The 17,034-nt window shown below is 37.9% G+C and overlaps 1 protein-coding gene across 1 annotated transcript in view; it reads right to left on the bottom strand.

Moving 5' to 3' along the window:
• The window catches only part of LOC140228464 (tyrosine 3-monooxygenase-like), a 37,529-nt gene that overhangs the window by 11,667 nt on the left and 8,828 nt on the right, over positions 1-17,034 (bottom strand). The window contains exons 5-8 of the mRNA XM_072308679.1: positions 13,856-14,098; positions 6,676-6,850; positions 1,129-1,217; positions 253-320 (exon numbers count right to left, since the gene is read on the bottom strand). Coding sequence (XP_072164780.1) covers positions 253-320; positions 1,129-1,217; positions 6,676-6,850; positions 13,856-14,098 — 575 coding nt within the window. The remainder of the gene's footprint in view (positions 1-252; positions 321-1,128; positions 1,218-6,675; positions 6,851-13,855; positions 14,099-17,034) is intronic.

Raw genomic sequence — 17,034 nt, 5'->3', positions numbered from 1 at the left:
GAGTAGACTATGTAAGCAGGAGCAAAAGTCACAGTTAAGTAGGACCTAAGTGAATAGACCAGCGGGCAGGATTACATCTGATGAGATGCAAAATGGATGAGTTAAATTCTTTCACTTTACTCGTTTTTATATTATATTACTCATATTTTAAACTCTGAGACATAACACAAAAAGACACCTCTTAAAGAGGCCGGATTAAAACAATGTTATATGGTCATTGAGGGCGAGAGGAGAATGATATCTTTTACTTACTGTTTGTATTTAAAAGCAATATCCGCAATCCTTTGTCGGCGTTCTCGGTAAGCCTTGTCCGAAAAGCCCTGGAAAACGGTAAGAACAAGACCATTTTAGCTTTTCCTCATTAAAGATAACTTCAACGTTAACAACAGCAACCGTCGTTTGCATGATGTTCCCTTTATTGTGTTTGTTTGTTTTGACAAAGTCTTTGTCATAACGTAAGCTAAAGTCAAAGATACTTTGAGGGGAGAGTTAATGGAATTGTAGGAGATAAACAGCACCTCGGCCCACCGGCAGGCGGGATGCAAAACACACAGTTGATTACAGCATTGCAATGATTCCTAATCGTAAATGATCACTCTGTGCAATACCACTGCATATAAATCATAATCGCAAAATGATGAAGTATGAATCATATGTTACAGATTTGTTGAGAGCGTATACGTGACCAGGCACTTATATTGCCTAACACGTAATTTTGCTTATGATCGATCATCAGCACTTCCATGTCGCGATACTTTGTAGTCTGATACGTCAACAGGCGATATTTCATTGTTTCGTGTACTCACAAAAATGGCTTAGACGCTCGAAATTTGATTAAACGACAGACCTTTGCTTCATCATTTTATAAAGTAAGTGATACACATCATTTTATTTTTCAGGCATTAGAATACTTACTCACACCCAGTACCTTCGAAATAACCAAACGCCCTCGGCTATCAACTCGGGCGTATTAGACTGTTCCAAAGGTCCTTTGTGTGGCCAAGGTAATTCTTTACTAATGCCCTCACTTATGTACATCACTTGCATAATATCTTTTTTTTTTCTTTTTTTTTATGTCAGTGACGTCTGTTCTTCTATAATACGAGGCTAGTAGATTAATGGACTTACTGGATGCTCGTTGTCGAGATCAGGTTCGTAGTTAGAGAGGAGATGAGTACATCTATCGAGCTCGTTGATCCTCTTGGGAAACCATGGACCTGGGGGGGGGGGGGAAGGATAAGAATAAAACTTTTGCTCGCAGTATAGGTCACAACAGGATTGTGTTCTTTGTCTCGTAACAAACCCGCTAAATGTGAGGTTGAGAGTGCATTGCAGGAGTATAGATGAATATAATGTACAACTGTTGATGCTCCACAATAGCGTGGCATAATGAGAGTATATGATGTGTACAAATTTCTACGATGGTACGTTGTGACTATCATGTTGATCATGATATGCATGTCATGTATACATTAATAGAAATATGGCATTTCGATATTCCGTGTGTATTTCCCGTTCTGACTTTCTAACACACACAAACCTTCTCCCCTTTGCAACATTTAACCCCGTCCATTATAATCCATGCTGTTTATAGAATTTACCGTGATGTTTCTTGTTCCCTCGTCAATGTATACTGAATAAATTACAAGAATTAAAACAATGATGCTGACTTAATGACGATGAGAACGACGACGACCACCACTAAACAAAAGATTAATGTGAATAAAATTAAGCAAAGACGATGGGAAAGAGGATATGTTTTAGGCAGTGACGGCGGATCTCAGACACTCAAAGATGGCGACCTGGGGATGGAGTCAGGATCGGAGGATGAAGTGTACCTGTGCATGGCCCTCCAATGTAATGGATGTCCTGAAATCAAACCATGATTTAATCGCTCTCTCCAGAACATTGTTTGATAGTTAAGAAACTTAGGAAATAAGAGTTAGTGACCAACTAGCTCCATTCTGAACCCTGTTCAGTTTTACTTATACGTCCTACGTATTTCATTGTTTGACCTCCACCCATTCTTCTGGAACATATAGATGATTTCGTCAAGTGAACTAAAATATATCATGAGAAATGACCTTACCATGGTCCATAATTCTGGCAGCACCGTGAACATATGTGAACAGCTACCTACATCGTGTAAGTAGACACGACCACGAAGATGACCACAAGGTGAGAATGGCAGAATATTATTCAATACTATCATGAGAATAAATATTTCCATAAAAACATATATATTGAAGGCCAACATTATATCATGGAATAGATGAAAGAATGGGCAGAGCATGAAATGACTCGATGGACTCTTAGATGATTCTTGATGTTGATGACCTGTCAAAAATGATCCCTGTGGAAAGCGAAACAAGACAACAAACACAAAACTTGACAATGAAATCTAGAATATTAGAACGTGGAATGAAATAATTGTAAATGTATACCCTGAGAGATCCACACCATCTCACACCTTTTACCAGATGGCTACTACTAAAACACTAATCAATTCAGTGCTTATTTACGTCGATGTAGGGCAATTTGTCAATCAGTTGCAAGGAAAAAGTCTGTTGTATATTGGTTACAACTATGATGTATGTAATGCATGAAACATAGAGTTAAAGACATATGGACCGACCACCACCTTGGCGATTGCAACAGCACTCTGTTAATCTTAATAAGTCTTTCTTTAATCCCCCGTGCCCCTTAATCCCATGTTAGCAACACCTTCACCGTGTTAACCTGAGCCCATAATGACAATGTTGTCAAATGGTTTACAGAGGGTATACTGATTATGAGATCAGTTTCTTAACAGAGACACTTGCGTTCTGATTCCGGAGTGGGAGGGTCACTCGGTATTGTCTCCTCGTCAAAAAGCATGTCTGGTCAATACAGAGGACAGAAAAAATATTAGTACGATTAAAAGGTACATATCGGTTGTTTATCTATCATCAAACAAGTCAGTGTCTCGATGCAATATCTTGTCGCGGTTAAGAAAAAGTATGGTTATTAGCCGTGGTTGTATGTAGCCTTAAAGCTCATTTAGAATTCAGTGACTTCAGACATTTCAGCACATCAATTCTATGGAGTGTTTATGCGTTTTGACATGTACTGAACATTTTGCCATGTAGGACTTTGCTGTTTAGATATTTTACTTTGTATACTTCACATTTTCAATATAACTGCACACGAGCTTTTGCTTAATCGATTCCCTCGTAAATGCGAAGACATATTGTAAAATGAGCAATTTACTTTTTACGACTCTTCGTAAATCATCAAGACACTTAAACAACGGTAAACTTTCATTACTGTGGAGAGAACAATGTCTGCTACCGTTTTATGATACATTCATCAAATTCCTTACCAAGGCTACAATCATGCAGGAGGTGACAAATGACAGTAGAAAGGCCAGATATATTTTCACAACATATGCTTCATGCTTTTCGACCATAATTAAACTCCTGCTTCCAATATTTGATACGTCTCCACAAAGTTGACCTATACGACACATCGTTTGCCCATAAGCAATGAGTTGATATCTTATGAAGAAGAAACTTGCTTTCCGATTCCAGCTCATCATCAGAGTCATATATTCCTGGCCCATGGAGTAAGAGCGCTTCTGCCCAGTGCACACACAATACAAAAGAGATAGTTGAGTGAAGAGAAATATACATGAAACATATAAAGCATATTGATATACTCCTGTCTGCTGCTGTTGGAGACTGTATTTTTAAAACATGCACAAAACAAAAAAGCTCTTGAAAAAAGTCAAAGCATACATAAAACATAGAAGGCATGTTTCCTATATTTTTGCACCTGTTGCGATTATCCAATTTATTCAAAACGCAAGAGGAAGTTCATTAAGTAAAGCGGATTAAACATTAAACATAACCAAGCAGAGTCAAATTAAATCTATGTGTCTGTCAAACGTATACATAGATACGAAATATATATATATATATATATATATATATAGTTACAGGAAAAATGAGAGAAAACTGTCCTCTGTCCTCGAAGTGAGTTTAACTTTCTTTGATTCGCTGTAAGGGTCTTTGACGAGTAAAGTTTGATATTACATCCATATAACGACAGGTATGTTTTTTATTGAAGGTTTATTTGTTAATTCGTGAACCCTGTTGGTTTTATTTTACGAGTATTGAGATTGTCGGATCGACGCTCGTTACATGTGTGTTTAAGCACAGCCGGTTACAAAAAAAAAAAAAAAAAAAAAAAAAAAATCAGTTTGTATTTCCATAAACATGTACATTTTTCAATTTTCTCACGGCACAAAATAAAAAAACCAACAACATTATTACCCATTCAAAGTATATACAAGAACTGGACATGATTACTAATGTTTACGCTGAAAAAAAAAAATGTTTGCAAAAAAAGAATATGATTCATTAAATGATGCAAATCGTCATCCTTTCTTGGAACTGAACAGTAAAATTTATAAGACATTCTGTTAACGGAACATCATCCCACTATGTTTGCGTAAAATGTCACCAGGCGACTGTATATCAGGACTGACGGAAGAGCCACAATCACTGATCATCATTATTGGTGTTGGACGTCTGGTCTCCGGGCTATACAGCGAGTTGAGTTCGCCGACCGAGTCGGCTAAAATCGACCAGCATTGCCCGAATCTCTATTCACGTCGAAACCCCGGCGAGCCTAATCAATTCAAGGTGCTCTGAATGAGAGGGCTTGATGGTCAGTCTTAAAGGGATAAATCAGAAGTGGTTCCCACGTCGAGATCGTTATCAGACATCAACGATTACAGCCTGTGCTCTTGACGAGACGTCAATAGCAGGTTTGGGCATTCATAGCAGTTTTGTTTTTGGTTCTTTGGAATGTATGACGAGCTCTGTTTTTTTCTTGGCAAGTTCTTTCCGTATTCATAACGCTTCAGTGGTACTTTGATTTGTCTTGATTCCACATGGATTAATATTTGTATATCGTGGGTATGCATTTATATGCAGGATGAGTACATATAGGTCCTACTGTACAAATATATATATATATATATATATATATATATATATATATATATATATATATATATATATATTTGTGTGTGTGTGTGTGTAGGTGCGTGTGTATGTATACTTATTTGCATTATCTTGATAATATGTCTTTTCGATAGATTGCATAAAATGATTATCGTTATTTTAAAATAATTTTGTAGGATTGGATATGGAAGAGAATTGAAATGGAAAATGGAAATGAAATCTCGATTTGCAATAAACCATGACATAGGTGTACAGTTGATTCATGCGTCGTACTTTCTAAATGTAGTTCCTAAAGGTTCGGGTTGAAGAGAAAGGAAAACGATCCTTCACTGTTGCTACATTACTGCAATAACCAATCGCTCAAGACAGTCTCACTACCGGCAGGTTGATTGCACTAAAATACTGCAAAGCGACATTGTAGTCTAAATAAATCGTAAGATATAAATCACCTACTCGATTGGAATTTTCGGTTGTAGCCTAACGTTTAATACCAGACTATCTTTCAAATGGTGTTTTTATTGTGTGTGTGTGTGTGTGTGTGTGTGTGTGTGTGTGTGTGTGTGTGTGTGTATTTGTTTGTTTGTTTGTTTGTTTGTTTGTTAAGTCAGACTTCTTCACGCCGACATATTACGGGTCCACTTCACTGCATTGTTGAAATTTGTCCATATAGATAATAGTTCTCTCTGCAATTTAGATTTAAATTTATTACTGAACGTATTTTGACCGCACACCAAATCCACTTAAACTTATTATACAACCAACATGCCTCTGATATTATATTCAAACAATAATTGCTGCCTCAACTGAACTATCTATAATTGATCTTGTGTAGAAGATACAATCTTATCTTGATTTAATATAAACCCTTCAGCATGTTCAGAGTGCAATCACGTGCGCCTGAGCAATGCTGCAGTCACTTTATTAGGAGCGTAAAAAAACCTTAATTTCCTGCTACTAGAATATTGTAAATAGTATACGTCATCATTGTGTATTTTGCTTTTCAAGCTTTGACTGAAATCAAGTGTATCCCATCCCTCTCCTTGGCTTGGCATGCGTTATTGACAATATGATGAAGATCCATGAGTATAGTGAGGTATGATACTCATATCTAGTTTTGACAATTAAATCTTTGGTTTATCAACTTTGTTATTTCCTGATGGTGTATGCATGTGTGTGTTTGTGATATGTGTGCGTGTATATGGGTGCTCGAAGTTTCAAATAGAAATTGTATTATCTTACTGTATTATTTTGAAAATGATGGAAAAAATCATTTCGTTTGTTGAGCTTCTTTTTGCTTGTGTGTGTGTGTGTTCGCGTGGGAGTGAAGAGGAGGTGGCGAGATGATAAAGAATTACTTGATGTTATTCCAGCCTAACAAAAACAAACAAACAAACAAACAAGTAAGCAAACAAACATTCAGTCATTTATGCACTTTACAAAAGTTTAGCCACAGTGACATCAATCAGACCGTGTATTTTTTTTTTCTTGTAATTGTATTATGCGTTACACAATCGCGATAATTAATCGTATTTACAATTTATCGCTTTCTGTATTGGTCTTGAACAGTGGATTACATCAGTCTGTTATTTTCTTCAATAACAATGAGACGAAGGGAGAAAATGTTGCAACTTGCAAACATGACGAAACCCTGTGCACCCACCCTTACCTCTTTTAGTGACCTCCTCCTTCTCGAGTCGGACATTGTCCACCACTTTCTGGAGAGCGGTCAGCACGGTCTTGGAAGAGCTGCCTTTGGTCTCGCATTGCACGAGAAACTCGATTTGACCGTCCACTCTGGGCGAAGGGCGGGATTCCACGTGGGTGAGCGTCACTTTCTTTTTCTGAAATGTAAAGTAGAAATATTCCACACGCTTGAATGGATGAGTGAAGACAACGGACAACATGAGAAATAGTGAGGTGATGAATTTTGAAGAGGATGTAGCGGGAATTTCTCGGAAGGTCACCCAAATAATCGTTCACTGATTGCCAGCAGATTCGAGAAGATGCTGGAGGTTTTGTAGGAAGAATTTAGCTATAACAGTTATGAATGTACTTATACATACAAAGTCAACCTCACCTGAGTCGAATCCACGGGACTGGAGAAAAACCTTCGACTTTCGTCGAAAACCTTGATTTCGACTTAGTCAATAGAATTAACACATGATAATTCTATCCACGTATATTTCATCGACTAAGCCATTATTTCGACTTGTGCGAAGTGTGTGTTTGCACGCGAGTGGTGGCGTTTGTATGTATATGTCCATATTCTAAGTTTTTACCAAGAGATAAATTCAGGACGTGACTAACTTTCAGGTACTAGTATGCATATTCTTCAGAATCAGCGAGGATCGTTAGTAGACTAAGAAAGGTCCGGCTATAGACTTCTTTGAATTTAGCATCACATGAGGGGTGAGAGCATGCGGGGGTTTCTTGTGCAAATTTCAAATTATCACCTCCGTTTGATACTTCTAATTGATTCGGCGAGAGGTTTGATAATGAAAACTTCTATGTTTTGCAATTACGATTTCTACCTAAAGACGGGAGTCTACGTGTCACCATTTCTCCCTTCTCTATAGACATCTTTTCACGAAGTGGCGCGGAGACACACGGGGGCCGCAGGGAGCCCCTAGTTTACGTGATTGCTGCTCAAAATAACCGTCTCATTTCGATCTTCCTGCTTATTTCAATTTCCTCTCGCTCTCCATGCAAACAGTGAGAAGACAAATTGGACCAACGTGCCATAAATAATACCGAAATAATCTCCCCCGCGGCCTCGCACACGAGATCAAAGAAGACTCGGCTAAAGATGAACCCGAGGACGCAGCTTGCGCGCCACAAAACATACACCACCACCACTAACAAAAGAAGAAAACCCACACACACATACACATACAACTTTATGTATTACTTAAGCAATTTTCTTCTCAGTAGTTTGCCAACAGGTGGATGACTGTTTTTCACCTCCCTTACTCCTGTGCCCCTGGTTCATCGAAAAGAGGGAGGAAAAAAATGTTTAAATGACTTCGTTTGGAGGAGCAACGTCTTTCTGGTTCTCAACTGGTGGCTCGCACTTTTAGGTTGGAATCATTGCTGTCTACGATGTACCATGAAAGCGGAGTCTAATGTGATGTGGGCGTGGTCCCAATCTCTTTTTTTTTTCAAACACTGTCTATATTTCTCACACTTCTCCCCCTTCACTCTTCTTTTGTTTTCCTGTTTTTGTGTTCCCCCCCCCCTTCTTCCTGCTTCCTATTTGCCCTCCACTATTTGTATTGGTGTCTGTTCTTATTCTTTGTCATGTGACAAATATGGCATAATATTATGATAATCCAAGAGTCATTCAAAGAACAATCTCTCAGCACACAACCAACCGACAGGACCAACATCGGAAAAATAACGAAGAATGTTTGTAAAGTTAGACGACGCCACCGACAGGGAATGTAGATTATGCAATTTAACGACAATAGTGAAAGAAAGGGAAATTACAAAAACCTATCAGATATGTTCTGCTATGAGCGTGCAAAGATCATTCTCTGCCGGCACTTTAAAGCGGGTTTGTGTTATTTTTGGCGTATTGTTCTTAACTTATTTTGCTTTTGAGGTAATAATAGCAACGCTCGCTCTCAAAACAAATATTACATTCATGAGTCGAATAGAATTTGTCTTGAAAATCGAAAGATGTCAAATGAAGCTTATACGTATGTTACCAGCTGGTTACAATATGCAAAAAAGAGAGAATTGATTAAAATAGAAAAATTCTGAATCCCCCGCATTAACTAATCACTTGTTAGCGTATTTTTTTCTTTTAATATTCGTATGCATTTTCCTCCTTTTTTTTTAAAGGAAAGTCAGTTTAGCGATGCAGGCTCCATTGAGATAGTGAAAACATGCTGAACATTCCGAACATTCCGAACATTCCGGTCTGCGCTTCCCGCGCGTTTGAGACCCACGCCATTCGAGGCATCCAATAGCGGTATGAATCATTGATATTGTGTAACAGCACATGTACCATTGTTACGTGTGCAGTGACGTAATCTCGCCTTCTCACGCAAGCTCCTGTTGTTTCCTACATCGTCATCATCGCTGACCTCACAATAACGGGAGAACAAACACGTAGGCGTAGTTCCGGTCAAATATTGGCACTTGTCATTTCTAAAACCAACAAATTTTAATTGTTTTAAATTGTATGGCATACACTTATAGGTCACTGCGGCGGAGCTTTAAAGAGACATCAGTCTTCTTGACGTCCATCGCACAATACTCTTAAAGTCTCTCTCTCTCTCTCTCTCTCTCTTTCTTTTCTACTGGAAATGTTTTCTTTCTTCCTCCAGCTTTCTTTGTTCCATGTGGACATCTTTTCCTCCTCAAACCAATTTTTCCCTCTTCCACTGCTTTCTTTTCCATTCCTGTTTTTCTTCCTCCTCCTCTTTCTCGTCCGTCTATTTTTTTTTCTCTTTTATCTCTTTCCATCCATCTTCTTTCTATTCTTCTTTAAATTTCTGTATCTGTTTTTTCATTTACGCCCATGACAACGTCTACTGAACTTTCTTTCACTTTACTTCCCATTTTGCGTATTAATTCTGTGATTGTTCTTATCTCATTAACAAATGACAGAACCTCCCCACCCACCCCCTCCCCCCCCCCCCAAAAAAAAAAAATAAATAAATAAATAAAAAAATAAATAAATAAATAAAAGACCCAACATCTTTATCTCGCGGTCAGACTGCTTTTTTTTTTAATCTTGACATTTTAGTAACGCACAAATCTTCAATCATTTCTTTTAACATTACAGGTACTGTAAATGTACAGTATCAAATCATCTGCTTACAAGAGGTATGTTACCAAAAGAACCCACTTATATTTAATAGACATAGCTATCTCACAATTTCTCTGTCTGTGTGTCTGTCTGTCTGTCTGTCTATCTATCTCTCTTTTTCTTTCTTCATTTGTCTGTTTCCCGATATTTTTTTTTCTCTTTCTCCCTATTCTCGCATTCCTGAATCGATACGTTGCTCGAAGGCATATGTTCAACGCCGGATACATTTGCATTTAATCTATGTTTCTCCAAGCTTTCCAATGCCAGAGAGTTCGTCTACTGCGACCTGTAGCGCCGTTTTCAATTTCTCCAAAAAAGGATACGACCTCGTGGAATGTATTTTGTGCGCAGGCGTCCCCTTGACTGCATTTATTAGCTGCGTATATTATTATACATTATTCTTCTGATCCACGGACTTTTTCGCACGCGCTCCCTTATTTTTTTTTTTCGTTCTGTCCTATTGACTCATATAATAATTATGCTCCTTTCTTAGCAAGCTCAGATAATAACTCTATTGTCCCTGTGTAACTGAACAAGACGTATAAGAAGTGATTAGTTTTTGAAAAGAATGATAAGTTCAATGTTGCCAACAGTTCAGCATTACATATCATAATCTGTTCGCTTGCATGTTTGCTTGTTGTGGCAGTTATTTTATATACTCCTGACACCCCATTATTTGTTCATGATTCGATGGTATGGCTGGCTTATTTGCGATCATAGGAATCAATCATTGATTATTGCATTTAATTATGATTAGAAAAATACACAGTCTCTTCCTGCATGATTGAGCCTTGTAAGTGCAACCGACCGTCATTGATTATGTGCTAATAGGTGTCTATAATCCTGTACAACTTTTCCTGTACTTGAAAGCATGATGTAGTGTTTTCCTTGGGTCACGAAATTCAATTTCGCCTGCCTTTAACAGAGAAAACCAATCGATACTCACAAAAATGACAAAACCGCCAGCGGGGAATTCAATTCATACAGGAGCCACTCCATGAAGATAAATCTAGTCAGAGACATTCTATTTTATCTCAGGCCGGTATTGGAAAGATGGCGAAAGAGCAAAAGTATATTAATTTCCTTGTTCCTGGAGAAGGGGATAAAGTTTGCTTCTAGCAAAGGTTTCGTGGATTTTTTTTACCCTTACTTTTAATTAAAAGGGGCCGACAACCCATTCAAGCCATGTCGGGCGGAGGGAAAAAAAAAACCCTGGACGATAAAGTTTCGAATTTCTATGCCATGGCTGCCGCGCTGCCCAGTACAAAATTAAATGAGAAACCATCACCGGACTTGCTCAGCTTTATGGGCCATGTTCTGTTTTGTTCTGTTTTATTTTGTTCTGTCTTGATCTGTCCGCCGCCCTCAGTCATTCGAAATGGAAGCATGTCTGCATCATGTTTGACGAAACGATGCTTTACACTGAGAAAAAAAACCCACATGAATATGTAGGTTTACCAAAAAAAAAAAAGCGAAAAGGAGAAGAGAATAAAAATTAAAGAAAGGAAAAGAGGAAGGCCGTGAAGAAACACAGATGAGAAGGAGACGGAAAGAAAGATGATGATGGACAGACAGAATGGGGTATAGTGAGAGAAAGAGAAAGATTAAAAAAAAATAACATTGAGATGGAGAAGGAAAGAAAGAAGAAAGTCAATAGAAGCGAAGATGAGCAGTAGGAGGAAAATGAAGACATTGGAAGAAGGAGGGGGAGGTGAGGACCGGGAAATGAATGAAGGAACAAATCAAGGAGCGAGAGAGGGGGTAGGGAGGGAGAGAAGGGGAGAAGGAGAGAAGAACGGCAGTGAGAGGTGATGAAAGGGAGATATAGAAAGCATACCAATGACTAGTATGTTGTAAGGAATAAAATGAAATGCCGGCGAATCGGACGAGAGGGAACCAAAGGATGAGGAGGTCTCGGGACGGGTTCCCGAAAAAATATCGGAAGTTTACTGTGAGGCATCGTCGGGCAAATAGCGAGGAGACACTCGTGTGTGTGAAAAACGTTGGATGGCATCATCGTTTGCATTCTCCCCTCCACCGGAGCTTGCCACTTGTCTGACTACTGGTATTTCCAAGACGTTTTTCTCCCTTTTCTTTTCTTTTCTTTCTTCGGGAAGGAGACATTACATGACAATCATTAAGACGTGATCAACTTGCCCAATGAAGACAAAAAAGACAAATTGCGTGGCTCTTTGAAATTATGCGCGAAATTGACGAAGGCGATGAATCGATAATATTTCGTTATAAGTAAACTGCCAGCACCGTACCGTATGATTATATATATATATATATATATATATATATATATATATATATATATATATATATATATATATACACGCAACAATGAATAGTATATATATATATATGCAACAATGAATAGTATATATATATATATATATATATATATATATATATATATACGCAACAATGAATAGTATATATATATATATATATATATATATATATATATATATATATATATATATATATATATATATATACTATTCATTGTTGCGTGTTGAAATACAAACACATGATAATCTCATTATGTGTTACTTGAATTGTCGGTCTGGTTTTTCCAATTAGAATGAAATTAGCATTGTACTGAGGGCAGAGAAATTGAAGAACACTCAGACCTCATCATAGTTCAAGATTCACATATCGTCTTCCTTGATGGGAAATCTTCGACCCCTTGATACAAGAGTGTCATGTAATTTGAGAAGAAAAGAGGAAGAAGGGAAGCTTCCAAAGAACTGAAGATGATAATGAAGATGAAGGAACGAGAAGACGATGAATTGAGGAATTAATTGCCATCTTTTATTGGCTTCAATTTCGGGGAACGGGGACGGTGAAAACGGTACTTAACGCGTTTGACAGGTGTGGCGCAATGAGCATTTTGGTCAACATTGAAGGTGACTGTTGAGAATTAATACCCTCATACCACAAGGGACGCTGTATCGTTCGTTCGTGTTCAATCAGCATCCTCACTTCAGCAGGACTGAGCATATTCTCCAAGTTCTATATGTATGAAGTTTAAAAGAGGCTATTTTCGTGAACAGTTGGAATACGGTATAAAGATCTTTCGTTTCATAGAGTTTGTCCATTATAGTTAGCATTCTGTTACATCAGGAGCTTACGCAAAGAATATTCTGAATAAAGCAATTCAATTCCCTGATATCAAAGAAAAGACTTTCTTAAACAGCTATCCTTTATATTAGATGTTCACACTGTTTTGACGCCTTCTGGTGCAAGCTTTTGTTTGCGTGATACTTCGACAATGAAATTGACAAAATTATATCAATACATATTTTTCAACTTCAAATCCCATGTACTGTACAATCACTGGCAACTGTACTCAAAGACTTAAAGCCACAATAAGCTTATTGTTAAAGAGCCCTTCAATTACACAGACATAACACTCACAGAGCATTGTATTCTTTTGAGCGTGATGCAGACGATCATAGATGGTGTACTTAATGAAGTGTCGAGACCCGGGGGAAAAAAAAAAGAGATTTTAAGTATACATATCAATATATGTATATATATATATATATATATATATATATATATATATATATATATATATATATATATATATATATATATATATATATATATATATATATATATATATATATATATATATATATATATATATGTTGGGTATATGTCTGTCGGAAATATATATGTATATATATATTTTTTTTTTTTGAGGATTGATTAAAAGTGCTACGTACATATACACATACATCGACGTGTTTATGGTTGTCAAAAACAAAAAGGGAACTCATCTTAGCACATGGGCACACACTGAGGCGCGAATGGGTACTTCCTTGCGCACACAAAGCAATTAAAAGGTACACTTCACGCACAGTTCTCTCTTTTTTCCGCACTTTCATAAGAAGTGAGTACTCGTCTAAAAGTCACGTTTAACATACAACCATCCAACATTCCTTAGAGTACAAGAAGTTGTTTGATAAACGTTTCGCAGAGTCGACATAAAGTAGACGATGATCCAAGATCCTACCTGGAATACTCGGAGAGCCTCGCTGAGCGACCCGAAACCCGCCCCTTCCTTCGAAGCGAAGGTAACAGTAAAGCGGCGTACGGCGTTCTCCTGGACGGCCTCGAAGGCGTCATCGAAGACGTCATCCTTCTCCTCGGGACTGGACAGCACCAGAGACAACGAGGTGATGTCCAGTGATGACCTGGTCGACTCCCGTCTGGCGTCTTCAATAAGACTCTGCTTTCGGATGGGGTACACGTAACTCTGTGGTCAAATAAAAAAAAAAAGGGAATAAGAAAAGAATTAGAAACAGATCAAAGATGTGACGCAAACAGATCTGTCGAATGATATCATGACGCAAGTGAAATGAAGAAACAGTTGTGCCTTGATTCAAAGTAGTGTTAACGCATAACAAGGAAAGAATCTGATTTCCAAAAAGCTTAAAGAATGTCTTAAAACATAGACATGTTTTGTAAGTATGTAGAGTACTTATCTTTCCCTATAGGAAAGCATTCCCCCCCCCCAAAAAAAAAAAGACTGAAATGTCTTAAAACACAGATATGTTTTGTAAGTATTTAAAATACTTCTCTTTTTCCTGAACATGAATAGTAATACTCAGATTACTGTAATCATATTACAGAGAATGTGAGCCTCCTGGAGAAGGATTATCTCGACGAAGCTCGCGAAAAAAAAAAAAAAGGCTAAGACAACTCTAAGGAAAAAGTAAATGGCGACATATCACCGTCCCGGCTTTAAATGTGCCATAGAAACCGACCAGAGAGCATAAAACGTAAAATCTTCAGCGGTAAATACTGAGTATAAAATCGAACGCGCATGAAAAGAAGACCAGCAAAGCCCTCAGAAGAAAAAAAAAAAAAGACGAGAGGCAAGAACAACTTCCCCGAAAAGGAATTGGTCAACGATTTATTGTCAGACCGACCCCAGATACGGCTAAGTGACCGACCAGGGAATTAAGGGTACAGTCCTGAAAGGTGATAAAAGACCTTCATCAGTATTTCAAACTCTTCATGACCAACGATCAAGAATCTTGGAATATTGCAGCAATATACAAATAGTATAGGTCTCTATGACTGTATTATCAAGTATAATACAGAGTACTATTTCCTTGGTATGAATGCAATGAATGTTTTAATTCTAAAATGTGCAAGATTATCAGGGTTGCATGCTAACGTTGCGTTGATTATGGAATTAATGTTACACAACCGAATATTCCACCTATCAGAGGCTGTATTGCAGACTTGTTAGTAAAGAATTCGGCATTGAGGGTGTACGAAAGGTAGAGCATTACATTTTCGTATCGGATTGTGCCGGCAGCTTCAAATATGGTGGAATTTAAAAATGTGATGAAGTGACATGGATGATACAATTCAGGCTGTTGTCTTTTTGTTGTTTTTAAGGATTCTCCACATCAATTTGATTTCCACATGTTTTCAGTGACAATTCACTGAAACACGCGATATGGCATTGATCGTCAAGAACTGGTATTTTGGGAAAAAAAACCCAAACAAACAAACATGGAGACGTACATGACGGGTAATTGCCGTGCAAAAATAATATCCAAAAATATCCATGTTGAACAATCATTAAAATGCCTTATATATCGAAATGTGATCTACTGTGGAAAAGAGCAATTACGCATGGCATATAACAACACTGTTAAATATATAACAACTCTTCCTTTAGAATCGATGATATCCTAAAATACATATGAGCTCGATTAATCGGCAGCATTCGACCGCTATCATTGACGCATTTCATATATGATATACAAACGGAATTTTGTTTACAATACTGTTACTGTATACAAAGGTGATCCACAATATAAGTGTTCGTAGACTTCAACCAATACAGGTAATTAAGCCCAGGTATACCTCCATGTGACATGTATGAAGAATGTCACAAGCCCTTAGAATATATAGGAGGCTTGCAATGGACTAAAAGAATAAACGCATACAAAGGTATTGACACATTGAAAGGTGGATAGTAGGGTTACATGTGTAAGTCCATGGTGTGAGACCGAGGTGGACTGAATGAAATCCCCGCAGGTACACGACGGTGATGAAATGTGGTCATTGAAACTATTGCAAACAGCGAACGGGTGACAGTGGACAGACTGTTACACGAGTAATCGCAAAATCAATGTTCGAATTGGTCGAAGGAGGGGAGGGGGGGGGGCGAGGGTGTATAAACACAATGTCATGTGGAGAAACTGCAGATGACGAATACAATGTGCAAATTTACCCAAATTAAGCGTAACATTGATGTGGCACAGTAGCTCCAGGAAAGAAGAATCACAGGACCGCGCGAAGTGTTGCTGGTAGGGGATACATAAAAAGATATTGACTGGATTTCAGGGTCCTGCGAACGGAAGTTTTCTCGGTGCGTAAACTGCTTCTTCGCTGCTTATTAGATGCAGACGGGGAAATGGCACTCGTCTATATTTGACCCGAGTTTGCGACGACAAAGACTAATTGAAATGCGGTTAATCGTCAGTTTAGTCGAGAGCTCTTATTGCTTCGTGCGCTAATATTTGTCAACGCTTTAAAGATGACACACATACGTCAAAAATAAACAAAATAAAACAAAGCGTGTGCGCAGATCCTCCGTTACTACGTCTAATAGTTATGCCCCTTCGCAATCCAACTGATCTCATTTAATGTTGGTAAACTGTATTATAATCTTGTGCTGTTGAAAAGGTCCTATCAATGAAAGAGTAATTTTTTTCCCAGTATACACACGCAAACCAGCTTTACCTTGTAAAGATGTTCGCGTTGTTAATCAGAATAGGTGAAAGGGCACTCAGGCGTTGACATTTCGTCGTTTAGATTGATTTTGATTATCGAGGCGTATGGGGGGGGGGGGGCAGTGAGTACACTAACGCATATAAATACGCCCCCAGATAACTACGTAGAATTGACTTGATATTGTGAAGGTAATAGCCTAAGTTGCGTTAACATTGCGTCAGTTCAAACAATCCTCCATTTTAACACTGCATTAGAAATTGAACACTTGAATCGCAAATGGAGCGAAACACTTAAAAGATGGTTTCAACTGATTACTCTTTTGTAGTTTTACAATATATTGGTATTGAAGGGTAAGCATCGAATGTTGCCCTCAATATTTTTTTTTTTTACCTCTTACTAGAGCAGCCCAATATATTCTGTATAGATGGATATCAT

Source organism: Diadema setosum, chromosome 5 (assembly GCF_964275005.1).
Source record: "Diadema setosum chromosome 5, eeDiaSeto1, whole genome shotgun sequence".
NCBI lineage: Eukaryota > Metazoa > Echinodermata > Echinoidea > Diadematoida > Diadematidae > Diadema > Diadema setosum.
The sequence above is the reverse complement of the archived record's forward strand: the minus strand, read 5'-3'. Positions and strand labels throughout refer to the sequence as shown.